The sequence below is a fragment of the Pithys albifrons genome, chromosome 9 (genome assembly GCF_047495875.1).
Source record: "Pithys albifrons albifrons isolate INPA30051 chromosome 9, PitAlb_v1, whole genome shotgun sequence".
Lineage (NCBI taxonomy): Eukaryota > Metazoa > Chordata > Aves > Passeriformes > Thamnophilidae > Pithys > Pithys albifrons.
Window position 1 is genome coordinate 18421204 of NC_092466.1, and position 27476 is coordinate 18448679.

Consider the following 27476-nt stretch of genomic DNA (forward strand, 5'->3'; position numbering starts at 1 on the left):
ACTGAACTCGGTAGGAATAGAGGCTTCCCTTTGCTTCATATGGGGGCTAGAATTGATTTGATGTGCTATTGCTATTTGAACGTGCTAAGGTTGTTACACTTCTCATTAGTAGCAACATTTTATTGTTTTAAAGAAACAAACATTTCTGGTAGTTTGCATTCGCTCTCTCCTTTTTTTTCCCCTCATTTTTTCTTTTTAATATTGCAGCCTTCCAGATGCAATTCTCTCAGTTTGGATAATAAGCCACTGTCTAGCTATTATCGCCTAACTATTCTCCTGTGCTGCCACATGTTCTTGGAGAGTTGTCTTCCTATTGATTGTATATCTTGGCAACCCTGCTTTCATTCAACTGTGTCCTTAAATTACACTTTATTCCATAAAAGCTTGAAAGCTATACTATCTGACCTGCTTAATCTTACATGCCAACACTACTTGTTACAGCTAAAGACCAGAGGTATTTGGGAGGCTTCTTCATAAAGTGCACTCTGCCTGCTGACTTTTTGTCTTTCTAAACTTTTGTAGTAATCTTTATTTACTTATCTTAAATGATTCTTGGGGCAGCTATAGTGTGATATCATCAGCAGCAAGCCAAAGTGCATTTTTGAAGGGACTGAAAAAGTTCTCTCATGGACAGAGAAAAGATTAAAATGGAAATCAGCTGAGCAAGAAGAGCCAGCTGAGTGGAGCGGTAGTTTCCCTCTTGAAATACAAAGACCAGGTAGTTTCTTCACTGAAGCGATATCAATACTGTGCTCCAATAGCAGCTGAAGCTTTTTTTATGAAAGGTGTTTTCATTATTAAATATAGAATTAATATTTTCTGTTTTCATCATCTATAGTGGTTCAGACTATTTCTCTGTGCATCTGATGTTTTGTATTAAAAGTGGGCAAAAACGCATTGTAGCAGAGACCTCCCTGTGAATCCCAGACAGAGCCAGTTTCCTGTAGAAGCAAACACTGTTATTTCTGTACCCACAGAAGCTCAGTGATGCACAGCACAGATCCAAAACTTTGAACAGTTACCCTTTTGGTTAGCTTGGGGATCCAGATGGAGAGTATGCAGGGCAGTAGAGCAAATCAGTGCAAGAGAGATTGGGAAATGTCAATGAACCGTGACTCATTTGCCTGCCTGATCCACCATCCTCTGCTCCTCATGGAGTCAGTGTTTCATCTCTTTTTTTTATTGTCAGAGTTTTTTCCATCAGTGTCCATTTAATTTAGCCTGATGGAGTCCCAAGTTGGAAAGAATAAATAGAATTATCCTGCACAGCTGGTCTATTTTTACTGAAGTTAATGGAGTGGAGAGTAATCTCTGAGGGGTCACAACCCACATGATGTAATTCTGCCTTTTTGCTTATGGTGCATGATACATAGAATCAGCCCACATATGACTAATGGTGAAATGGCACTTACGGAGTTTCCAGGCTCTGCTTGTTTGCCAGAAAGAACGAGATAACAAAGTATTTCAGATGAGAGTCCTTGCATGGGCATCTCGGGCACATCAGCAGAGGTATTTTGCAGAAGACTCCTTTAGTAGGCAATATTTACTTTTGTCCAAATGAGAAAGTAAATCTTGGGTGACAGTGGTGAAAACTTGGTACTTGAAGCTACTCCTTGGAAAAAACCAAAATAAAATTACTTTTATTGCTCCTAGAGAATATAGGAAGCATGTAAATGATGTCAGTGTATCAATGCCTCCTGACCAGGAAGGACTATGTGGTTGGCACCAATGCACCAAATAAAATCTGTTTGGGGAAAAAATTGGGAAAAAAACAGAGGGTGTGAAGGGAGGGAGTGACAGGCAGGGCAATGTGTGAAGCAAGTGGAGTGTGTTTTAGGGTGGCTGTGGAGGAGGAAAAGAAAATGACCTGGCACTTCAAGACTGATTAAAAGTTGGGTGGGATTCTTTATTTGCTTCAGGTGAGTTTGAAACTTTGTAATAATTTAAAATTTATCAAAATCCACCTGTCCTAATGTGAAATGCCTGCTCAAGAAGAAAAATGGTCTAATGATTCAGGATTTAAGTGTGTAACAGAATTTTGTTTAGGTAAGTTCATAGGCAAGTATTGCTACTGACAGCTTTCCAGTGTTTCTTAGGGTCCCAAGAAACACAGGTGATATTTAATTGAAAATGTTAACTTAGTTCAGTGAGAGATCTCTTATATGAGAAACTAATTTGACCTCAGTGTTTTTTTAAAATCAGTTTTAATGTGAGAGCAAGGCTATCCTTTTGTTATTACAGTGTTGATGAACTTCTGAGTGAACTAGCAGTTCCCTGTAACAACTCTTCTTTGGGATACTCCAAGTTACTTTTTTAGGTAATTCAGAAGATGCAATTTAATAATTCTATCATAATAGTTATAGTTTATTCCCTAGATGGTGTGACTTTGCATTGTAAGTAGAAGATGTTCTTGAAAAAATCACTAGGGTCTGTTCGTGTTTACAGAAAAAAATTTCACAGAGAGATTTTGAAGGAATGTAATTCTTGTTTATCAATATATGAACATTGTTTTTAGAAATCATTTTTGTTCTCTGATAATTATTGAGTTATTTTTGGTCTTTTTGTCATCCATGTAATAAGCTGTTTAAAGTGAAACTGATCGCACTAAAGGGATTGTTGATAATGAGATGTAGCTAAGAGACAGTTACAAGGTTGACTGGAGTAAAAGGATAAGAGGATAACTATTGAGTCCTCTACAGTCCCTTGGTGTTTCATTCCCAAGCTGACATGTAGTGAGACTTTGACTAAACAATACATGTAGAACTGTCCAGTGTAAACAGCAAATGCATTTCTTCACAGCAGCTCCTTGACCAGTAATGTGAACAAGGGAGCTGAGAGCAAGAAGCCAGGACTAGTTTTTTTAAAAAAAACCAACTTTCTTATAACTCCTTTGGGAGCATGGTACCAGATTAAAAACTTATACTTAGTTCTACAATCTATTCTTTGATTTCTTAGCCAGGTTTTTGTTTTTATAAACTTTCTAATGCAGTGGTTCGAGATGTTGTGATAAATGGCCAACATGGCCAGCAAATGGTCTTCAGGATCACATGCAAAAGGAGACCCAGTGTAGCTGGCTTCTGAAGTGTTTCCATTTGAGAGTTTCTGATAGGAGTGTTTGGGTGTTTTATGGGAGATTTGGCAGGCTGTGCTGGTTCTGTGGTTGTAAATGCTCAGCTGCTGTAATTAGGACTGGGTTTAACAGGAAGAAGAAACTGAGCATTTTTATCAATGCTTTTATAACTAGTTCTTACATAAATTTCTTGGTTATTTTTCTTAGATAGCATCAGCCTCTTTCCTTTCCCTTTTGAAGTACTTTAAAATTTCACCTCTTATGAGGTCTCTTATCATTACTCTCTAGCATTTAACAATATGACTCTCTAACATCTTGTCTTGTGGCTCCACATGGGCTCTTTTCCTCCTTTTATAGCTATCTGCTCTTGCAGTGTAGATGTTGAAAAGACAAACACGATACAATCTGGGGAAAGTGGTTTCCTGTTTTTCTACATGCTGTCTCATTACTCCTAATGTAACTTGAATTTCTCTTCTGTAAAATTTCTGCCCTCACTACTTTACAGATTAGTTTTCCTGACAGAGGCACCCTTGGGTCCTTTGCTGCAAAGCCCTTGGTCTCATACTTTTTGTGAGTTAAACTAATCCTGTGCTTCTTGTAGTCAGGGATTTTTTCAAGTGTTCTCTCCGATTACATCTCCATCATAGGTGTGTTTGAACAATTCCTGTAATATTCTGTGTGTCTGTGGAGCTGTGAGGATACAAGCTGAGGATCTGTGTGGGAACACTAGAGAAAATGAAAATGGAGATTAGCTTTTAAAGAATTATAATAGAAATCTGGAAAGCAAAGGTAAAACATACTTAATAGGAGAGTTAGGGTTTTTTTTTCACATTTCACTTACCAAAACAAAAAAATATCTACAGAGAAAAATGTTATTTAACATAAAATTGAGAAACTGTATTTCTGGGCTGCAATGCTAACTAGCAGGAGTACACCCTTAAGTGGCATGGAAAGTTCCTGCTGATCATTTCTGAAAATGATGTAATCAAGCAGCTGCACCAATATTCACTCAGCAAAGGGAACCTGAGGCATTTTTCTCAAAGCTGTAAAGCTTTCCTAAAAACTAAAATAAGTTATTAAGCAAGGATGTAGTTGAAACATGGATGACTTGGTGAGGCTGAATGGAAGACTGAGCATGAAGAATGTGCTGATCTGCCCAAGATGCGCTGATTGATTGTTAACTTTCAGTGTGCAATTTCACCAAGACAAACTATTACTTGTGAGTAGATGCATGTTTTCCTGATGTGCATGCTGTAAATGCATTCTTCCTGGTCAGAGATTTATTTTGTATGGCATGGTAAGACTTTTTCCTCTTGACTTCCATCTGTTTCCTTGTCTTTCATTTTAGTATTTAATGTTTCCTTCCCAGCTTAATAGCTTCCCTTTTGTTATTTTCTGAAGGTTATGTGCAGGGACACATATGTGAGCCTACCTGAGCAGAGATGTGTTTATTGGAACATACCTATGGCTATATTATAACCTGTTTCTTAATGAAGTAAATGTGATTTGTGCAATGACTTATCAGAAATACCTAACCCTATAAAGCAACATTCATCAGTAGTTGCTTTTGGAAGTTTGTTTCAGGAAATGGCAGACATCCTGGTTTTTGTCTTAAACAGTTGTCTTTCCAGTATTTAGAGATTTCCATTCCTGCAGGGGATTACATTAATGCATCATTGTATATACAATAATTATTATATAACATTATTAAAAGCAAAATTAATTGTGGCTTTGACATGACAGTAGGCCTCTCTTAGTTTTACAGAGTTCAAGTTTTCACCTGAAAACCTTCCAAGAAAAATAATAGTCACAGAGTTTTGTGTCATATAGTGCATATTGTCCATTAGAAGAGCATGCATGGCATTATGTATCCTAATAGCTTTGTTTCAGAACATAGGCTTGTGTGAACAAAAGGAAATATCCTGCCTTGCCTTTTCTTGCCTGATTAGTTTTTGCAAACAAATACTGCATACTGAAGAAGATGATGAACTCATGCTAACAGCAGCTCTAAATCATCAGATAAATAGAGGCATTCTTCTGGATAGCTTGTTCTGGAGGTACAGATTTTGTTTCCTAAAGCAGTCACCTCCTTTCCCTTTAGAAAGCACTTGTGTAAGATTCGCCTGTTGAATAGAACTATGAAGAATATTTTACTGTGTGAATTGTTAAAAACTCAATAATGCCACTTAGGCTCTGAACTCTTCAAGAACATGGGGAAAATAGGTCTTTGTCTAAGTGCAATTCCTTATCTTACTAAACCTCAGCCAGGAGCATCAAGAACACTATGAACCAAACTAGTTTTGCATAGCCTGAACAAGGCTTTTCCATAAACAGAAGGGCTGAAAAGATGGTAACTGTGAAAGAGCTCCAAGTACAGGTACATGTTCTATAAGTACATCACTGAGATTTCTAGGTGGAGGTTGTACCAGTTTCCCATTGGCTTGCCTCCTGTTTCCTGGATTTCCTGTGCCAAGCAAGTGTCTGGGCACTGGGTGGCATCTCTCCCAGGACACCATGGAATGGTTGCCAGTGCTTCCCCAGGCTGGGACTCCCCACCGAGGATGTTTGCTGGAACTGGTGTCCATCAGCTTTCATTTCTTATCACAGGTGAGACACAAACTGGCAGCAAACACAGCTTTTGGATGGCCTTTGGCACTTCCAGGTATGTGCAGGGAGATGTCTCCATAGTCATCAGCCCCTTAGTTTAATTCAGGCACAGCTACACTGTTGGCACCTGAGCACTCCTGGTGTGCCTGATAACATCCTGATTTTCTCTGGAGGCATCAGAAGACCATTTTCTTTCTATGTCCTTCACCAGGTGATCTCCAGCTAATCTAAGAGGTTGATTTTTGGATCCTTATCACCAAAGTAGAATCTGGGGCGCAGAATCAGGAAAAGAAGAGGAAAGTAGTGATTTCCATAGACTGACTGCGTAATGATCTGAGAAAAAAAGTCCCATTCTCACATGTTCCATGGCAGCTTTGCAATGGTGTACTTTCCCAGGGCAAGATATTGCTGAAGATAGAAAAAATAATATACCAGATGTGGGAAAAGTGTCAGCTGAAGACACTTTGAATAAAAGGCTTTTTCAGAATTTCCAAGAAATTATGGTCAGATGTTAACATTTCCTTAAGGATATATTGGGATACTAATATGTGCCTGATCCAGAGAAGTGCACAGGTCCTCAAACAGATAGGAATGACTTGGAAAAAGGATTGTATCATTACATATTTAAGCTCAACAGTAAGTGAGAAGTTTTTGATGAAGTGTTTAATCATCATTAAAGGTATGTTATGAAATGCAAAAGTAACAGATAAATGTAATGTAATTATAAAGAAACAAACAAAAAACCCTTCCACAGCCATTGCCTACCTACCACCTGTTTAAAATTAGGAAAATGTAGAACTACTGAAAAATTGAGAGATACTAGAAAAATAGCAAACATCAGGAAGTTCAGTACGTATCATCAGATACATCTTTATATTGACATCATAAGAAAATGTCAGCAGCAGCTCCTCAACTCAAATTTTAAAATCTTGCTTTGTGTCATTAAGTTACTGGACAGCAGGGAATGATTGTTTCCTCCTGAAAAGATTTTCTGATATTTTTTGTAAGCATTTTTGGCTATCCTCACTTATTTTCTGGAAGGGGAACAAAGATGTTGAAATGGAGACAGTGATGGTACCATTATCCCGCCCCAGCAGCACGGCTGTTTGCTATTAGTTAATCAATTAGTGGAGTTATCCTTTCAGGGAGAAAATACGTGTTTGATGGAACATGTGTGACCATAACCTTGCTAAGGTTGTGCACACTGGCAGGCCCAGCTCGGATTTTGGTAACAGCTGTGTACTCAAAGAAAGTTGTCTGGCTCTCTGTTATTTTCATCACAGTGAAAAATGAAATGGTGAGTACTATGCTTGTTAGTTTAAAAACCTTTCAGAATGTCAAGCAAAACCTCACATTTTCAGATTGAGTTAAGTAAGTTAAAGTCAAACTTTCTCTGGAAAGGTATATTCCTACAAAAATATTGCTGTTCGGGGAGTGTGTCCTGGCATTCTGGACACAGAGACATGAGTTTCTCAGGCCGTTTCTCAGGCCTCGTCCAGCCCATCTTCACTGGGAAGGTAGAAAATGGCACATACAGTATATGTATATATCTCACTATCCAGAAAGAAAATTCTGGGTAAGTATCCTTCTTGTTCTTCTGTCATGTGCATCTCTATATCAGGTAAAAGTAAGCATGGGATTCTGTGCTTATTTATGCTGCTATACATATTCGAGCCAGCTCCTTTGGCATAAACTGCACAAAATGCACAAAATCCTTCCATGCAGTTCTGACAGAAATTGCAAAGGCATCTTACCCCCACAGCCATTTTGATTTTGTGTAGCCAGGATAGTGTGAAGAAGCAGAACGTAGTGGGGTGAGACCCCCCAGTATGATCTGGAATCTGTGCGCTGTTGCTGTGGGGCAGCTGCGATACAAACCTGACTTTCTGCTGATTCCTCTGGCTGAAGCTATATCCCTTTACAAATGAAGCATTTTCAAAAAGCATCCAAACTGTCTGGCAGGTGAGGTGGTATTTCTTGAGGTGATGGAGCTGCTCAGGTACATCAATGCTGTAAATGGAGCAGCTGAACAAGGTAGGAAAAAAACAACACCTGGTCCCCAGGCAGGAGAACTTGACTGTACCTGCTGTTCCTCTGTCTTTTGTCATACAAATGCTTTGCAGGTTCACACTGTTGTGATATAATTTTGATATCAATTTCTTTAAAGAAGAAAATCTTTATGGTGGAAGAAGGGGTAGGCAGAGGGGGCAGGGAGGCTTTGCTGGCTGCGAGCCGTGTTTAAAAGGTCACTGGCTCCTGTTGCTGTGCTGGCCAGTTGCTAGGCTGCCATGGATTTTTGTGCTCCTTTCCCTGGCGAAAGAGGCCTCGTGATGAGGTACAAGGTTATAGTCATGCCTTTTTAGTAAACTTACCTGCTCCTTTCTGCTCACTGAGCAGACCGAGTAAGGGAGATGCTCTCAGGAGCACTTGTTTTCTTTCCAGGGTTCTCAAATACAGCTGCTGAAGTAACTGATATGCTATTTATCCTGCCAGATTAAACCTAATGTATTAACTTGGGGAAACAGAGTCAATATTTAGTGAGGTGTCAGGGCACATTGGGTAGCTAAGGCTTTGTTAGGGATCAGCAGAATTTGTTGCCATTTTCACTCCACTTACATGTCTTTTGAACTCACAACACAGCACATTTACTTAACGCTTTAGTGAAAATTATCAATCAAAGGTTGCAAAGTCAGATCTCTTTCACGAGATCATCTTTTAGCCCTTCTTTCCTTTAGCTATCTCAAGCAGCGGGAACTTTTCATGCATATCTGAGATGTGTTATAGTAGCAGCCGGCACTGCCAGGGGGGATTAGGTCTTACAGTGCTGAAGGTGGAACACACATGCAAAAACAGTCTTTCCCTATACCAGGAAGGTTAAGAAAAAAATGCAACATGAGAGGAAACTGAGGTTTGGGAAGGGGGAGGACAAGATTGCTCAGACAAACTTTCTGCCTGTTCAACTTATTTTGCAGAGTCCACTGTCTGGTCTATCTATGATACAATTAATTAGAAAACAGCACCAGGGTGTAAGCAAATGAAGTTTTCTAACCTCAGAATGAAATTGTCAGGTTGACATAATAGGTGCTTTTAGGGAGGCTGGGTGGCCCATTTCTGTATTGGCCAGGCATTTCTTATAATATCATTGTTTTCAGCTGCTTGTAACCTCATTAAATGTTTGGTGTTTGTGTGTATGTTGGCAGGCAGGGTTCTGGGAAAATAACAGCAAGTAACCATGTAACCAAATAGCTAATCTATGTTTGCTTAGGCTGATATGTCATCAAATTCTTCCCAAGTACGTTAATGTACAGCTAAAATGTGAACCAGGGTCTCAGCCTCGATGTGAAGTTTGCCTGGGAAGTTGGGCCAGAGATCTGGGCTGAGGCCATGGCACCCAGCTACTGCTGTTTGTGCATTAAAATTAATTAGGGCTCTGTATGTGGATATTTTTTACAACTGTGAAAATTTTTGTGTATATTTCTGCTTATTGAATGGTTACTATTATCCCTTCTGGCATTCCTGGAAGTTCCTCCTCCAGCCTTAATAATCAGAACTTGAAAAAACTCTTCATTCCTCTGGAAGAGGCAGTGAAAGATATGCTCAGATCCAAAATAAGAAGCATAGGCTTGCCAAGACTCTGAAAAAGTGCTGCAGAGGTATGTCTGAACTGCTCAGGACCCCTCTGTGTTGTATCACATGCTGATGCAAACTCCACCTAACTACATTACTTGTGATTGCCAGGAAACCTTTGAGCTAAATAATTTGAACTTTATGAATGCCCTGTTAATTCAGGTAGCTGACATGGATTCTTTTGGGCTATTCAATCATCAAGATATTTGAATGTAACATATGAAACTTGCAATAATGCACTAAAAACACCTTTGAGGCCCTTAGCATTAGATGCCAAATGTGGTGACCACATGGTGCAAAGCACTGGTACTGGCTCTGCTTATTCAGGTGAATTTGGCAGGATAAATTAGTGGCAGACTTCATTGCCAAATCAAGGTATAATCTCTTTGTATCACTCTGGCTTCATGCTAGATTAGATAGCAGCTTTTGTTTTTGTTTTTTTTTGGTGGCTAGGTTAGACACTCATAAAAGTGTTGAATTTTGTTTTCCATGTAAGTAGACAGGGATGTGGTGGTGGTTTGCATCAAATTGTACTGCTTGATGATCTGATCATTCACTGATCCAACATAAAGTACCTGGTATCCACTGCCTTAGTCATCAGATAATTTGTTGATCCAATATTTGCACAGTTTTCATAAGGTAGTTGTTGCTTGAAGCTCTGTGGAAGGGGATGTATAATTGACCCTATCAGTTAAAAATAAAGAATCAGTCAATTAGTTCATATCATCTTATTTGAAATGTAACACAAACCCTGCCAAATTGTCTGTCACCTGGATGGAATCAACACTTGAGAAATATGGCCTGCTTACAAATTAGCAGTGGGTGCTGGAAGGCAAATACACAACGTGTGTGTCAAGTGACAAGTCTGTGGATGTGTCTTCTGTGTTGTGTGCCTGGCATCCTCTACCTTTTGACTGCAGACATTTTCAGACTTCCCCAGATTTTGTGACTAGTGCTATACTTGTCTACCAACATGCTTTCTCATTTTCCAGCATTAGCCATTTGTTGTCTCTTTTTTCCTCAATTTGTTTGTGTTTGTGTCAAAAGTTTGGTTCAGAGTACAGTGAGGAGGAAAGGAGGGTGTGGGTAAACACTGGCACTGTTGTATGTTTGTCCTGAAGCAAATAGGTGAGGTAAAAAACCGTGGTATTTTGCTTAAAATGTAAAGTTCAATGCTTGTGAAGAGGGTAGTGATGTCCTGCTGGTCATGTGTGCACCTGCAGAGGCTTCTGAAAAAGCTCTGTCAGCTGCAGTGGCATTTTTTGCTGTGTATTAAAAAGTTATGTCAGAAATGGCAAATTGTCCTGGTCTCCATTCCAGAGCTTTCATTGATCTTTTATGTACGTAAGTCCTAGTAATTGAATACCTTGAAGATGAAGTTTGAAATTATAAACTCATTTGGGTTTAATTTGCGTTGTGAGATTTTTCTAATCAGCTGTAGGAATGAACTTGTAAAGACTGTATCCAGCTGGGACCCTTTAAATTCTATCCATGAGATAGTAGGTGTTTTTCTTACAAAAACCCTTATAATCCCTGCCATGAATTTTTGTTTGATCTCTGTGAGCTACTGTGACCAGTGATATGTAATCCAAACATATATGTTCCCTCTGAGATGTGGCCTGCTCTTCATACAGAAAGAATGGTTTCCATAACCAGGCAGAGCATAGTACTATACGTTTCTCCAAAGAGCCACAGAAGTGAGAAGAAGAGCAGGTCATTAGAATTTTTATTTTATCATATCTGAGGTCTCTTCTAGTTCAAGTGTGGGTTGTATTGTCATAGTACTTATGCTGCAGTTAAAATCACTATTGTGCTAGACTCCATATAAACACAGAGAATAACACAGACATTGCAAAGGCTTTATAATATATTTTCCCTTAAGATGAAACAGATATTTATAACAGCAGAGGAGAAGAGAATAATAAAACAGCATTAGTACATGTTCTAATGCTTGTAGTAGGGCTCTGAATTGTTAGAAAGCTTTATAGAAATATTTAATTATCAATAAATAATAACAAAGCTTATTAAATGAAGAGAGAAAATAGGACAGTAATTTTTATTTTCAAATACTATACAACATTTTTGGCCTAATGCAAAATGTGTGATACAGGCTGACTAACACAGAGGGAAAAGTAAATGGTATTTGAGGAGTACACAAAGACCTTGAACAGATATTTAATGTTAGCTTGTGTAACTGGATGGCAGTACAATACAGTTTTGGCATCTTTTGTGGATATTTTTATTCACTGATATTTTTCAAGCATGTTGTTTCAAACAATATGTCACTGCTCAAAAATGTTGACAACACACATTTTGTTGCAAGATTACAAACAGTTTTCTTCTTTGTTCATTTCCTGTGACAGTTGAGATGCCTCATATGACAGCACAGCCTCTGCCTTTGGGACCTAACCCCGTCTTTGAAAGTTACACTAGGTTTTTCAGTTTTTAACATTTATGGGCTGAGGTGTGTTAGCACATAGGGCTTGATCATACCCTGCATGATCAACTGCAATTCTTGGGCTTTGACAGCCAAGCAGGTAAATTAGGATAGCATTTCTAATCCTTTTTCAATCAAAACACTACTGAAGATTTAAAAAAAAATAAAATTCACTGATTCTCTTGTACAGTGTTGGTACAGGGTACTATTTACAGCCTAGTAGGAATTCTAAGCTTTCAACATGTTGTGGTTTTTGTTTATTTTGTCATACTTGTTTTCTCCTACTTTGCTCACCTTTAAATTTGGCAATGGGTATATGTTTTCTTAGAATAATTTTGTAATGGTCTTGAGGTGCAACTCCTGGTATCTCAGGTAGGCCACTGATGAATATTTCTCAAAGGTTCAGCTGTGGTGATGTTTAGGGTTGGCTCTGGGGTGCCTTGTTGTTTTGGGTCAGAGAGCTCTGGGCTTTCCGGAGCCACGCCTTGACCATCACCTGTCTGAGCAGCTTCAAGGACCAAGAATGAACATTATTAGCCATATAGATTCTTTCTTGAATTGCCCTTTTGAGTGGCTGTGCAGCCCTCTGACATGCTGTAATAGGACACATTTCCTGGGACCCTGTTGTTCTTGTCAGTGGGAATATTACATATTTAGTATCTGTCATAGTTAGGTGATGTATAAGCTATTTGAGCTTTCTCTGCAAGCAAAACTGAAAGGCATCCCAGATAGTTGAATGTCTTATGAATCTTTGATTCACTCAGGGACTAAAGGCTTGCTGATGATGGTGAAAACATGGTCTGAAATCCACCACTGACAGCCAGCACTGCATGTTCCTGTACTGTGTGAATTCGGGTATCTCAGGCCCCTCAATCAAGCCCTGCCATACAGTCACTGAAAGGACTAAGGACTGTTGGTCCCATGATGCTGGTGACACCCAAAGCATTAGCAAAGCTCCCCCAGTGCACAGGACTCAGTTACTCCCCTAGGGTCCAGCGAGTGTCATATGGACTCCTGCAGTGTCCTGCAGCACCCAGCATGCACTTAGAGACTGCCTTGTGGCCCGGATGCAGGCATCACTTTAATATAAGTGGATAGAAGAAGGGAACAGACTAGCACTAACGTTTGGTGAATTGTCCATGCTCAGAAAATGAAGTTCCTGTGTCCTGCTGATTCTGGCCTTCATCTGGGGTTTAGCTTGTGAGAACAAGGAGTTTGTTTTATCACCAGATGTACTCTGATTTTGCAGTGAATACTGCCTATTTGTAAAAAAGGTGAGAACTATATTCTCTCAAACAAAAATTTTGCACAGAATTGTGTACAAGGAAGAATAGGTAGTTTGAGTGGAGACTGCAATTGAAAATACAGTTCAGGCCAGGGACTGGAATGAATGGGGGAGTCTGCTGAAGGTAGATGGGTGACTGGCACAGGTAAAGTGTGTGACTTACACATAAGTGCTGTGACATATAGGGGGGAAGAGGGTATTGTGTGCTAGGATGTAACTGCTGGGCAAATTACCATGAAAAGCATGAGGCCAAATTCTGATGGCCCTCTTATTTCCAAAGAGTTTTCATAAACTGAATTAGAAAGAAAACTCTCACTTTTCTGCAGTGGAGCCGAAGCACTGTGTCCTGCTCAGCCATGCTGAGGTTACAGTGCATGCCCTAACAACCTCTCTGCCTGTTTTCTCTCTCTCTCCTCAGATGGCCAGTGACCCATGTGCCGAGCAGCCCCGGCCCATGGTCGGCATGCTCGTTGGAATCAGTCCCTGCCACTGAGGCAAGGAGGGAGGAATCACCATGGCCTCATCCCGGCGGGCCCAGCACATTGGCCCTCCTGACGGAGGCTGGGGATGGATGATCGTTGCTGGCTGCTTCCTTGTCACTATCTGTACCAGGGCTGTGACAAGGTAAAGGCAACTGCTACTTGTCTTGCTGACTTGTTTGTGGCATTTTTTTTCCCTGATGTCCCACAGCTTCCAGGGTTATTCTGATTAGGTAAAAACTCTTGCTACACTTTTAAAAGCTTTCTGAAAACCCCTAAAGCTGTGGGGATGGATGAGAGATTACGACCCCTCTGGTTTTAGTCTCGCCTCCTCTGACAGCTACTCTAGCTTTCAGCACCCTCTGCTTGATTTCTTACAGAATCAAGACCTGGAGCAGGTAGCACTATTTCAGGCTGTGGTGGTTTGGTTGTGGAGGGAGGAATCATGTAGGGTCTCTTCAGGGGTCACTGTGTCCCTCTGAACCCACAGCTGTGCTCATTTGTGCTAGTCCCAGTGAATTACCTTGACTCTGAGTCTTCAATCTGAAAAACATGTAAATACCCCCTTCTCCTGCTGCAAGCATTTCAGGTGCTGTCCTGTCTGAGAAGGTCTGAGCCCTGGAGAAGAGGCCCCTCTTTATATCCTTCTGGTATCTGAAATATGCAGAAAATATTTCTCAAAAATAGAAAGAACAGGAATAGACTTCTGCTTTGCATAAACATAACGCAGTCTGGGATGAGATTGCTTCCACAGTGACTTTGATGTTGACTTGAGACAGAGAAGCCTGGTGTGTGTGAACATGGACATTTAAGCTATATTAAGCAGGCAGATAAACACCCTGGTAAGTGAGGAACACTGAATCAGTGTCTTGTTGGACAGTCAGCATAATGTAAATACAGTATTTCCTACTTAAAGTTTGTATTTCTTGGAAAATAAAGCTGCCAGGTTTAGGGATCTAAAACCTAGGGTCTTGGACTCAACAGCATAAAAGGGGCATAGAAACACTGATACTGAGTGTTAATGTATGCAAATGTACCAATTCCATAATAACAGCAGATAATTCCAAGTGGATTTAATTCCTTTTTCATGTATGAATTGCATTACATCCAAGAAATCATCTAATGGCTGGCACACATTAGACTACATGGAAGAATGAAGTATGTGCAGGGAAAAAAGCTGAAGAAAGTGGTTATTCATTGATTTGTTGCAGAGAAAAAGAGAGGGTGAAAAGGCTTCTCTTGTTGATCCAGAAATGAGGATGAAACTATGCAGCTTTTTAATCTGTTCCCCTGCAAAGACAGGTAGAACAGTAATACTTGTTAAGCAGAGCAAAGTAACCTCTCCTGGAAGCATTTTATTAAAATGGTGGAAGGTTCATGGGCTCCTGCAGTGTTTTGGTTCTCTGTGAGGACTTGCTTTGCCCTTGTCCATCCACACATAGCTATGAATGGTGTTTGCTCTGTAGGGACTGCATTGGCCAGTTTGTGCATGTGTGGATAGCGAGCAAGAAGGTCAGTGAAGAACTGGGAAGCTTAGGGCTTTATGTACCAGGGAAGCTACATCATGATATGGGCTATAAATTGTGGGTGATAATTAAAATTTCGATTTCATCTATGTTTAAAATCCTGTGAGTTGTAAAAACTCTAGAGACAGACACTCCAGCAAGAAACATGGTATTCTAACATTTATAATCTCTCTGGAGTAGTTATATGTCTGATTGAGGCTCCACATTAGCCTAATTGTCTAATCCCACTGTTGAGATAACAGTTGGACAACAGTTTGCGATTCAGTTCTTGCCAGTGCAAAGCAAGGGTTGTTCTCATATTCCATGTCTTGTCCCTCATTCATTAAGGTAGACCTTCTTTGCCAATATCCCTTAGAAACTGCTCAAACATTTCTCCATATCACTGGCCTCTAGGCAAACAACAAATTTGATTTTCCAGGGAGCTGGAGAGGACCTTGAAGTGGGTACTTTTTATACTTGAACAGTGATTCTGGTGTTTTCTGTGAGCAAATATGCCATGTTCAACAAATTGGTATTGATCTTTTGTCCTAGGTGCATCTCCATATTTTTTGTGGAGTTCCAGGCATACTTTGGGCAGGATTATGCCAGAACTGCATGGATTCACTCCATTGTCGACTGTGCTACGATGCTCTGTGGTGTGTATTACCCTTTTAAGCCTAATGTGTCTGCTTTTTCATTAGTTCAATATGGTTTTAGCATGTTCACAAGTTGGTGGTATCAGCTGGGAAGGAGTGATACTGTGGGCTCTCTGGGGTATGGTATATCCAAGCTGCTTTCCTCAGCATAATTGTGCAGGAAGGGAGTGTCTTCATGCTAAAGGAAAGAAGCAGAACTTTTTTTGTGAAATTATCCAAGTTTTCAGAAATGTACTTTTGTCGAGGTCTTGTGGGACATGTTGTGTTTGAGAACTGCTAACTGAGCACGCGTTTCTTTTGCCTTCTGATTGGAATCATATTTGAGACTTAGCACAGGATGTACATCTTGCCTCCAGATTAAGTCACAGTCATCCTCCTTTTACCAAACATGTATATTTATAAATAGTCTTCTCCCCTAAAAGAAAATTCAGTGTTAGTAAAAATTACTTGCATCAATGTAGCAGTTGTACTGAATTTCGCATGGGTTTGCTTTCAAGATATACAGCTAGGTGAAAACGCAGGCCCTAGTCCTGTGGAAGAGGGTTAATCCATGATAATTGCTAGAAAGGCAGAGGGACACAGCTGGAATGAGATATAGCGACTGATCTGTGACACTTTATATCTGGGTAAAAAGAGAAATAAGGGTAACCTTGTCATGGCATTCAGGTGGGAGAGAGAGAGAAAAGGCTGGTGATGGCATCCTATGGTAGAGGCAGGGTAATCTGGGAGCCATCAGTTGGAGAAGTGAAGGAGAAGGGGTAGCAGCCCTGCAGATAGTCCAAAAGATATGAGGCCTTTCCTGTTTGAGTCTCACACAGAGCCCACAAGGCCAGGGAGGTGTGTGGAAGGACACCTGAAGTTACTGAGGGCTGAAGTGCAAATTCCATGTGGGGAAAGATGGGAGTGTTGTAAGACAGGAGTAATGACCACTGTGGGCTGTTGCTGGGGCCACTCTTGACCCCCGCTACTGCAGATTGTGTCCTGGAATGACTTTGGTCTATGAAAATGGCTGCTGAGAAAACTACTGTAAATTTTAGTTTTATTGTGACTTTCAGGGAAAATGCTTTTTAGAAGGTTTTGTTGGTTTTTTTTTGTGCGCTCATGCCATTGTAATATGGGGGGTTGTTGGAAGAACACTCTGTGTAGCTGCTATCATAGTTTTTTCTTGCTTGCTTTTGCTATATTATTCTTGCAATCAACTGTGTGTGAGGACCTGCCATTAACTGCCAGCTTTATTTGTTTCTTTGTAGCCCCAGTTGGGAGTTTAATCAGTAATCATGTATCCTGCCAAGTTGGTATCATGCTAGGAGGGCTGCTTGCATCTACTGGATTAATTTTGAGTTCATTTGCCACCACTCTGGAACATCTCTACCTATCATTAGGAGTCCTTACAGGTAGGATGCATTCACCCTCTTTGTTGCTGCCAGGAACACAACACAGGAATATTAAAAATGATAGGTGATCTCTTCTCCCTGTCACACTGACACCGCACTGATCAAATAGAGATACTCAGACCTGCTCCCTTCATTGTAAAAGAGGTTTTGGCTGCCCATGTGAGAGCTTCAGCATACACTGAGTGTCATGTAACCCAAATGCAGCACCCTGCAAAAGCGACTCTTTAACTTCTGTTAGAGAAAGGACTATGGATAAAGTTCTGAAATTATGGGAGGTCAAGAAGGACTGTTGCTGCAGGTGGTATACATGAAAAGGTTTCCTTTGTTACCTGTGATTTGGGGAGAGTTTGTTATAGCAGGAGTTCTATAATGCCCCAAAAATATTTGCAGTTTTAGAAGAAAAAGTTTAAATCAAAACATAAAAGTAAGTAAGAGACAGAGAAGCACTAGGTGAATACTTGACACCTCAGTTGAGCACCTTATTTTTGTCTGATTGACATTACATTTGAAAAGTAAAAAAAATTGCTTGTTGGTAGAATTGCTGTAGCAGCTCTTCCATTTGTGTTCAGGTATGGTGATAACAAATATCTTTGCTCTGTCCTATCTGCCTGTGCTTGTGCACAGAGGAACTTGAGAGGGACCTGTGGTCACACTGACATTCCTTTCTCATTAATACTGACCTGGTAGCCATGGTGATATAAGACCTTGTACTTGGTCTCCTGCTGTTTAGTAATGAGTTGGTGGAATTACTGCAGTTCACATGCTGCCAACAGTTTATTTGTTTAAAAAAAAAATCCATGTAGTGTATGTCACTCCTGTATTACGATGTTAATCTTTGACAAATGTGTTCATAAGAAATAAAAAGGTTTCTTGTAACTTGAGGGACTGTGCTACATACCATACTAATGCCTCTGAGGCTTCCTTAGTGGGAACTGCTATGAATACTGAGGTGGAAAAGAGACAATTCTACAAGCAATGAACTTCTAGTCTGTAGTAGGGACTGGTGGACAGAGAGGTGAACTATTGGTAAAGGCTAGAGGAGGAGCCCCCAACCCAGAGAGGAGGTGGGATGATAATGAGTGAATGTCTAAATCCATAAAAGCTTCAGCACTTGAAACTGCAGAGTGAATCAGAGGTGAGACAAGGGAGTATCAATAAGTAACAGAGTTCCTTCTAAGAGGTATGAAAATGTTTTCAGTCCTAAACTTCGCATTTCCACTTTTAACAGAACATTGACTGGCTTTTTTGAGATCTATTTCCATCTGCCAACTCACTAAAAAAACAAATGGTGTGTATGCCAAATAAAGTACAATGTTCACAGTTCTCAAGTGATGATGCTTAGCTAAAGGCTGCTCCTCTGGCTCTACTGCCTGTACAGGCCCAGCGCCAGCTCTGTGCCCTGCTTCTCCCTTCGCTTCCTGAGTGGTGCCAGACCAGGCACCCGCTGCCCAGAGTCCCTCTAATCCACTTATTCCCCCCTGGCAGGTTTAGTGCCTGTCCTACATAGTGTGGCCTTTAAGGAGGACATAGCAAGCTGGTTATGGCACCAGGTGATTATCTCCTCTATTGGCAGTGAGGTGTTTTACACTCAATGTAGGACATGCTCCAAAGCCCTAGTCAGGAACTCATTTCTATGACTGATTCAGAAAGTTTACTTTTAGTGTTAGAGCAACCACTTAATGATTAAATTCTCATTTCTGGCTCTGCAGCAGGGATGACAATCTTTTTCTCAGTCCAAAAGATGAATCATATTTGTTTACTCAACTGAATCTGGCTTTGTTTTCTAAGGCTTTCCTCCCCACTTTACTTGTAGGCAGAGATTTAAAATGGTCGGGACTCCAAGCAGCTGTTGCATGGAGTTTGTTTAGCTGACCAATAAGGGTTTTTGTAGAATATTAGTAACAGAGACAGACTCTTTGTACTGTGTTTCAGAGATCTGAAAATGTTCAGGGTTGCAACAGACCGAAACACACCGTGGTGCCTCATCAGGATAGTGTGTCCAGTGCCAGCATTGGTGCAGACTCTGGCGCATGCAGGAGAGGCTGACACACAATTTCTCTGATGTTTAGTGATGGTCCCTGTTATTAGGTGAACCCTATCACTTACTTCTGAGCCTTATTATTGTGGATTAATGATCATCAGCTAGCTTTGTCAAGGCAGTGACTTTGCCACTGGAAGAAAGAAGTCATCCCAGTTTCTCATCACACTCTGACTGGGCTGCATGATACAGAATCAGAAAAACTTTCTATTTATTTGTGCTAATAAAAATACATTTTGTGGTTTAATTTAGGATCTTCCATATGTCATGCTTAGTATTAAGACATCTGCATTGTGCTTTCTCTTCTAGGACTTGGGTTTGCTCTCTGTTATTCTCCAGCCATTGCGATGGTGGGCAAATACTTCAACAAAAGAAAAGCATTGGCGTATGGAATAGCCATGTCAGGAAGTGGAATTGGTACCTTCATCCTGGCCCCTGTAGTCCAGCTCTTAATTGAGCAATTTTCCTGGCAAGGAGCTTTACTCATCCTGGGAGGTTTTGTTTTAAACCTCTGTGTCTGTGGTGCCTTGATGCGGCCCATTTCTCTTAAGGAGGATCATAAAACTGTTCCTGAGTTTCTTGAACAGAATGATGTCCCTGAAACAGAGAAACAAGACTTAAAGCAAATGTCCATCTGTTCACCTTTAATCAAAGTTTGGTCTCATGAGTGTTTTTGCTACTGTTCGTGGAAAGAATATGACTTTTTATTGATGCCAGGCTTCATGGTGCTGGCTGTGTCAGTTTTATTTATGGCATATGGCTGTAGCCCTCTTTTTGTCTACCTAGTGCCTTATGCTTTGAGTGTTGGAGTGAGTCACCACCAGGCTGCCTTCCTCATGTCCATACTTGGTGTCATAGACATCATTGGTAATATCACCTTTGGATGGCTAACAGACAGAAGGTAAGGGCTTACAACTAAGCAAGTGTAAGCTTTAGCTGGTGGAAGGCTGGATGCAAATGAGGTATAATGCATATAAAAGTTAACATTATGGACTTTTTCTGTAGCATGTGTAACTTTAAGAAAAAGCCCCTAACATACAGCCTTAACTTTCAGAAATGCTTACTTATTTCATGTCTTTATCTCTTCTGAGTTTGTTCAATTCTGCTGGTTTAATATCTTTTTTCCTGAAGAAATTACATGTTTGTGCATTTGACAGTGGAAGTGTAACCCCCTGCCTGAGGTATGTTGAGTGTGATTCTTTGGATCTATTTCCTAGAGGATTTCACCCCACTTCCTCTGACTTTCCATCTCTTTTGTGCTGCTAGGAGGCACAGAAGTTATGGAAAAAGGTGAAGAGTCTGGCCCAACACGGTCAGGCACATCCTCGGAAGGACTCACTGAAAATTGTTGTACATTTTCCAGTATGTAAGAACTCACCATGCTTCATGAACTCAACTCACTCCAAACACCATTGTACAGCAGCTGTAACATCAGTAGATTCTAGCTAAATTAACAAGGATTATGATTCTAAAGGATGCATTCTTTGCACTTATTCATTTTGTGGGAAAAATTAGTGATTGCTTTTGTGGGACAGGGGTTACCATCTTGCTTAGCTCACACTAACTTGAGTTTAAGGGCTGATTGGAAAAGTGACAGCCAAGAGAGCTATACTGCAATATTTTATGTATAATACTGGGAGAACCTTGCTGAGCTGGGATGTAAAGCCCAATGAAACACTGCTTCAAACACTGAAACTTCAGAAGACTGCAAAATCCTGGCAGCAGGGTGGCTTCCCTCCCTAGGAATGTCCTGAAGAACACTGCAGGCAGCATGGACTGCTGCTTGTCAGATGTTTCTGCAGCTGCACATGGGCAGCTTTCCCTACCTGGGCTCATTGGTGTGGAGTTTTTAATCTTAAACACTGTGTAAGAAAATGGACTGAAATTTGAGCTATATAAAAGAGACTGAAACACTGCATGCCAGGGCATAGAAACCAAGAAGATCTGTTCAGTGATAGTAGTTTTCTGTTTTGAAATTTGCAGGTGTCTAAAGAAGCATCGGTACTTTTGCTACCTCTTTGCTGTGGGAATGGATGGCCTTTGTTGTCTTTTCCTGCCAGTTCTCCAAAATTTCCCCTTGCTTGTGCCTTTCTCATTTACCTTTGGCTACTTTGATGGAGCTTATGTAACGCTGATCCCTGTCATGACTGCAGATGTAGTGGGAACGTCTTCGTTATCCTCAGCACTGGGTGTTGTGTATTTCCTCCATGCCATACCATATCTAGTGAGCCCACCTGTGGCAGGTCAGTTCCCAAATGATTTTTCTATAATTTTATCAATACTTCAGATTTACCTATTAGTGTGATGGAACAGGAGAGGAAGGACAGCAAATGCACACTAAATGTGGAGGTAGCCTCTGGGAGGAGAAATACCACAGCTAGATCTTTTTAAGTCCTTAGATCTCCCATCCCTGTCTTGGTGGGATGATTTTTACATATATAGAGAGATATAATTTAAAAAACAAACCAGTAGTAAGTGGGCTTCTAAGAGCTCTTACATTACCACTTCACATAGTTTAGAAATTGTGCAAGTAAAAGGAGCAAAATATTTCACTGTAAAATTATAAGATTTTGAAAGTGTAGCCTAAAGGGAGTTTAATTTCAAGTTTTTTTGCATTTTATTTGGTGTGGAGGACTTATCTTTTATTCTCCAAACTGCTTTGAACAGGTGGGTGAGTCAGCTCCACTCCTGTTTGGTTGCCAGCTCATCACTGTAATATCTAACCATAATTATTCCCATTGGTTCCATTACAGTGAAGTAAGGATGAGAGCTGTACTCCTATTGGTCTTCAGAAAGAACTTGACACAGTTTTTAATATTGTGGAAGGTCAGAGATCCTTTTCAAACAGCCAAGTGTATATATATGTGTGTATGTGTGTGTGTGTATACATATATATACATGTCTTGCATATTTTGTCTGCTGTTCATATCAATTCCCAATTAATCACTGCTTCTGAAGTTTTTAATTTAATTTTCCATAGCAAAAATTATTGCAAAACAGAATTATTTTAAGGAAACATGAGCCCAAGGCACAGCTCATTAAATGTTTCTGTATGAGGCTCTTATGCACAGACTATTTAATCCCAGGACACTGTAAATCTGTCTAAAGATTGCCAGTTAAATCCATGCAATTGGAAGATGTTTATTTAGTATTGTGGTGATGACTGTTGTGCCTTTTTTCATGGATTTGAGATTTAAGGCTCCAAGCAAAAGCCCATAAAAATCCTACTGCCTGCTGAGGACAAATCCCTCCCTGCCCCAGGAGGGAAAAGTATAGTGATGGTGATGTAAACCTGTATTGTTTGGTAACTTATATGTTTACAAGTTGGTAAATTTGTAAAATTCCCATTGATCACAGGATTTGAAACTTATCAGAATACTGGTGGACCTTTAGAAAATGCACTATTTTTTTTCCCCAACAGGTTGGCTTGTGGACACAACTGGCAGCTATACTGCATCATTCCTCCTGTGTGGATTTTCTATGATATTTAGTTCAACACTATTGTGCTTGGCAAGACTAGCAAAAAAAATCAAAAGAACACATTTCCAGTCGCTCACTAGTGATACAGGCATGAAACAGCACATGTGGAAAAATGGAGCAATAGCTTATTCTGTCACAGCAGAATTAGACCAAAAGGATGTTGAATTTTTGGCCGTGGATGCAAACAGCTGCAGCAACAGGTGACAAGTGTCGTCAAGATTCAGTACAGCACAGCCATGACTGAGACAGACGTGGCTCTGTAGTGTTACGCTGTTGAAGATACTATTCCTGTGAAACAAGGCATCTCTCAATTAGATTTTTCTGTCATGCTTTAGTAGACTAAAATCTACATATAGCAACAGTAATATCAAATTAGTGCAGTAATAGAAGAAAGCTTGAATGAAAATAGTGGTTTTAGATACGAATGCTCACAAATTTACTTGAAATGCACTGTGCACAGGTAATCAATAATTGTTTATAATCAACCGAAAACTATAGAGTAATCAGTCACGAAAACTGAACAGTAACATTTACATTATTTCAAAAACATTAGTAATGACACAAGCTTTTTGGTGTTGTGATCTAGTATGTTTCAATGGACTAATCACACACACCACCCAAAGCCCGACTCTGCATTAAAGTCTTTGCAAATAACTGTTTCAAATGCCAAAGCCATCTTTTTCTCTCTCTCTTTTTTTTTTTTTTTTTTTTGTTAAATCTGGCAGGAAACTGTAATTTATGCTGGAAGTATCTCTGGAGCAGCTTTAATTTTTACAATGCACCTGAGCTTTGCATATATGCTGCAATTTAATTTCAAATAGGATTTTAGACCTACTTTCCAAAGCCTTCTACAGCAAAAATAAACCCCAAACAAACAAAAACACAACCAAACCAAACATTTCCTCCTGGATATCTTTACAGCTTGAATTTCTAAACATTGATATTTCAGGTATGAGTTTCGAGCTGATCCCTGTCTTGGAGGGTGGAAGAGGTGCTGTGGCATCTCTGTTATCTGAAGAGGAGTAAATTTGTGCCAGGGGCCTATGCTTGCTATTAGACAAAACTGTTTTAGCTGCATAAGTTGGAAGAAAGACTCTTAAAGGCAGCCCAGGAGACCAGAGGAGAGGCTTGTGTGTTATCAAATACAAAGCCTCTTCCTTTTGTAAAATCAGCAGCTGTTGGAGAACTTTAGAGTCCATGCAACCAGATGACTGAGAGACTGCTCCCTCTCCACGCTATGAGTAAAGAGGATTGTTCTGTGTATTGCAGTGGCAAGTCTGTCTTTCTGGACCCAGGAGGTGTATCTTCAAGTGGTGCAAGTTACTTGTTTGTGCCATCTGAAGAGCTGTCAAGTTCCTTGTCCTTGATGGCCAGAATTCAACAGCTGCAACTTGGTGGTTTCCTGCTACTTGTGTGAGGAATTTATTACAGCTGGCTGCTTCACAGGAGCCAGGGGCTGAATGTAGCTCATGGGGTAAATTACTGATATGATCTAATAAATAATGGGATGTTTCTGCATTTCCAGAGTGAAAATATTGTCAGCAATGGAGTAACTTCACATTCTGCAATACAAATAATTTCAGTGGTTTGATGCTGTATAAAGCTGCATTTTATTCATTTATCAGGGTCCAAATAATTTTTGTTAACACTGACCTAGTAGTTTTGTAAATCATCTGTAGTGTATTCAATGGCTGCTTTTGGTGTCCTTTTCCACTTCGTGCCTTGGGAGGGAAAGCAGTGTAGATTGGTGTTTGCCAAATTGATTTAGATCAAGAGTACAGCCGTAGAGGTATAATGTGTGTTTTTAATATATATGTGAATGACATGTGTATGAAGTAGTTTTATTATTCACACATACTTCAAATATAAAATATGAAAATTGTTTGGCTTCAGTTGTTTGTGCTTAAATAAAGCATTTCTCATGCCCTGCTTCAGAAGTGTGGTCAGAGCCAGTAGTATGAGCTATGTGCACAGATCACAGAATAAGAGATGGGAGTGCAAAAACTGCTTAAAGGTACTGATATAACCTTTCTCTATCTTTACATAAAAAATGTGTCTTCAGCTCTGCATGAAAATTGAATCCTGGGCCCTAATTTTGTTTTTAACATATATTCTTTAAAAAAAAAGCAAAAAAAAAAGGGACAAAAATTATCCATGAGTGTTTCTTACTGAGTTCGTAAAAAATATGCAAATTTTGAAAAAATGAAGTGGTTTTATTAATTAATACTGATGAAGATAATGTTTTAGATCTTAATGCAATATTTTAATTTTAAAGAAGAAGGGAATAGTACAGCCTACAAAGAATGCAAGTTATTTTAAACAAGTTATAAATAACCACTGTCATTTACTTTACAAAAATTTAATTACTGTTTACTGCATCATAATGTCACCAGTTGTTCATGTCAGAGCTTCATATTGTAAAAGCCTGTTGGAATAATGCTATATACATTTTTATCATAGTAAACTATACATTATTAGCATTTTTAATTTTTTTATTTCAAGAATTTTTTTCATAGGCCTTTCCTGTTATGTGTTTAAAGCAGTACTTCTTGTTTTCAATATCTTATTTAGCAACAAACATTCAACTGGTTTTATACACAAACCTTTTGTAGAAAATGGTAGAATTCTTCAGGGTTTTATAACACTGTTTCTGCTCTGACTTAAGTCAATGGAGAAAAGCTTATATACTGGAATGACGCCTTCTGCACATAAAACATACTGTGAAATATCAGCCCTGTCATGAATGTCCCCACTAAGAAACAGAAGGAAGGAAGCATAACAAGAAATGACCTGCAAGTGGAAGAAATGGGGATACAATCCAGACTGGTGAAGCATCATGCCAAACTTCTACTTCCTAGTCCACACAAGCCAAGCTGAACAGTTCGTCTCTATCCTGCCATGTGAAATATTTCAGGCAATGCATTATAGAAGTCTCTGGCTTACAATACTTTTAAAGAATGATTTATTGTATTGCAATTTTTTTCAGACATGATAGTATTTAGCCTGTCCTTCAAGGATGTTATATCCTGGCATGGCACAGTGCAGCAGTTAAGTTGAGACACCTGTGAGCAATTTGCCAAGCTAACACTGCATGTTCGATGATCTTAGGGGTCTTTTCCAGCCTTAATGATGCTGTAATTCTGTGTTCCTGCCAGCCTGGACGGATGGATACAAGCATTCATGGATATGAGCTTGGATGGAGCACTGCACTGCTGAGCCTGCCTGGCTTCCCAGGACAGCATGGTTTGACTTGGCTGGGGTAAGATCTGTCTGAGACAGGAACAGAAAGATTCTACCTCAGATGAATCCTGCCTGGGATAATGCTCTGTTCTGTGTAGTGGATGGAAATTCAATGTAAGTACATGATACTGCTTACAGCTACTGAACTTATCCCATCTGTTTCCATGCCATGAAGTTTAAAATGGGGCAATAATAAATATTTTGAAATGATTTATGTTCTAGTGATAATCTGGAGCATTTAATAAACTGTACATTGAAAGGTTATATGAAAACAACATTGGAAAAGTCAAGTACCTTCTTCTGAAGAATTGCTCTTTTTTCAGAAAAACATTTCTGAAACATTCCTACCAGCTTGGATAATACTTTATCTCCTGAAAAACAAAGGCTGTTTGTGCTACTATATGGTGAATATATTTTATATGGCCAGAGCAATTCCCTGTTTTCTTTCTAAAGTGTTACAAATTTATGTGAGAAGAAAGAACGTGTTTAAGTTAACTTGTAACAGTACTTCATAGTCAGCATAGCAAAGTCCCTAATTGGGATTCCCTCAATAAAAACCTCTTTCTTCTAAGTGACTATTCTGATGTATTTCAGTAGAATTTTTATATAATTTAGAAGGTTCTTTTGATTCATAAATTAGTACTTCCTGAAGGGTTATCACCAGTCATTTTTCCCCTGAACTGCTAGCATAAGCTCCAGCGATATATTCATATTTGGGTGTGAATTGAGAGGTGTTCAGCTTCTTTGTGGTTCTGGTTTTTGCACTGTGGACTTGGATGCTCCAAACTGTCTTTCATTTTGTCCACCTCCCTAAGTTCAGGCTCAGGTTCTTCCCCGTGTCACCATGCAAGGCAATGCAGCAGCACCACCCTGTGGGAGATAACGTTTCTCCACGTTTACAAGACACTACACAAAATCCAGAAGGCTTGTTTGCACAGAGCATCCCCGGGTACTGCAGCAGTCCAGCGCAATCCTTCAGAGTCCGAAGGAGAATCCTTCAGAGTCCGAAGGAGGTGAGGCACAACAAATACACTTCTTGCATCACTATGTCTCACATTTTTTTCACTGTGTAGAAGATTGAATCGCTCTATGACTCTTCATAAGAATTCGGGCACTCATAATTTATAGCTTATCCTTATTTCTGGAAGGTTCCTTTTACAGGAGAGGTCCTGGTGGCAGCATGTGGAGGGGGAGAATGGATGCGCCACCACAACTTCAGGAACTTGCATGACCTCTTTCTCAAATCCTTCCCTGCCGTCTTCCACCCTCTATGCCCTCAGTAGGGTTTGGATAGCAATGATGCTCAAGATTGAGAAAGGCAGTGAGGTTGCCTAACATACCCTTTTGCCCACATAGCTAAGCACATCATCATAGGTAGTCCCCAGTTCCTGATTTCAACCCCACTGTTCTTCCTATGGGCTTTCAGAAGTGGTCTGTCAGTCCTGCTCCCAGTCCTTCCTGTTCTTCCTTGTCACTATTCCTTTCCCAGGCGGGGCTGCCTTTGTTTGTAAGAGAGAAGCTGGCAGGTGGATGGGAAACAAGGATGGATTTTTCCCCACTCCTTTCTTAGGAAGAAAATCTGTTTGTATTATGTATACTGTTAAGCTCCTTATCACTTTCACTGGTATTATGAAAGATTCTCTGAGGGAGAGCTGAGA

General features: G+C 40.0%; 1 protein-coding gene across 11 annotated transcripts in view; it reads left to right on the forward strand.

Annotated features, from left to right (window-relative positions):
• The window catches only part of SLC16A12 (solute carrier family 16 member 12), a 33018-nt gene extending 6628 nt beyond the window's left edge, over positions 1-26390 (forward strand). For 8 of the 11 annotated variants that reach the window (XM_071564440.1, XM_071564438.1, XM_071564435.1 and 5 more), the window contains 7 exons: positions 13445-13650; positions 15563-15666; positions 16917-17060; positions 19408-19999; positions 21082-21341; positions 22520-22778; positions 23848-26390. In XM_071564440.1, the coding sequence (XP_071420541.1) occupies positions 13541-13650; positions 15563-15666; positions 16917-17060; positions 19408-19999; positions 21082-21341; positions 22520-22778; positions 23848-23995 (1617 nt within the window). In that variant the 5' untranslated portion in view covers positions 13445-13540 and the 3' untranslated portion in view covers positions 23996-26390. Of the gene's footprint in view, positions 1-12994; positions 13016-13444; positions 13651-15562; positions 15667-16916; positions 17061-19407; positions 20000-21081; positions 21342-22519; positions 23233-23847 lie in introns of those variants that run through there. The other 3 variants (XM_071564441.1, XM_071564443.1, XM_071564444.1) reach the window with 3 other exon arrangements.
• Positions 26391-27476: the final 1086 nt, after the last annotated feature.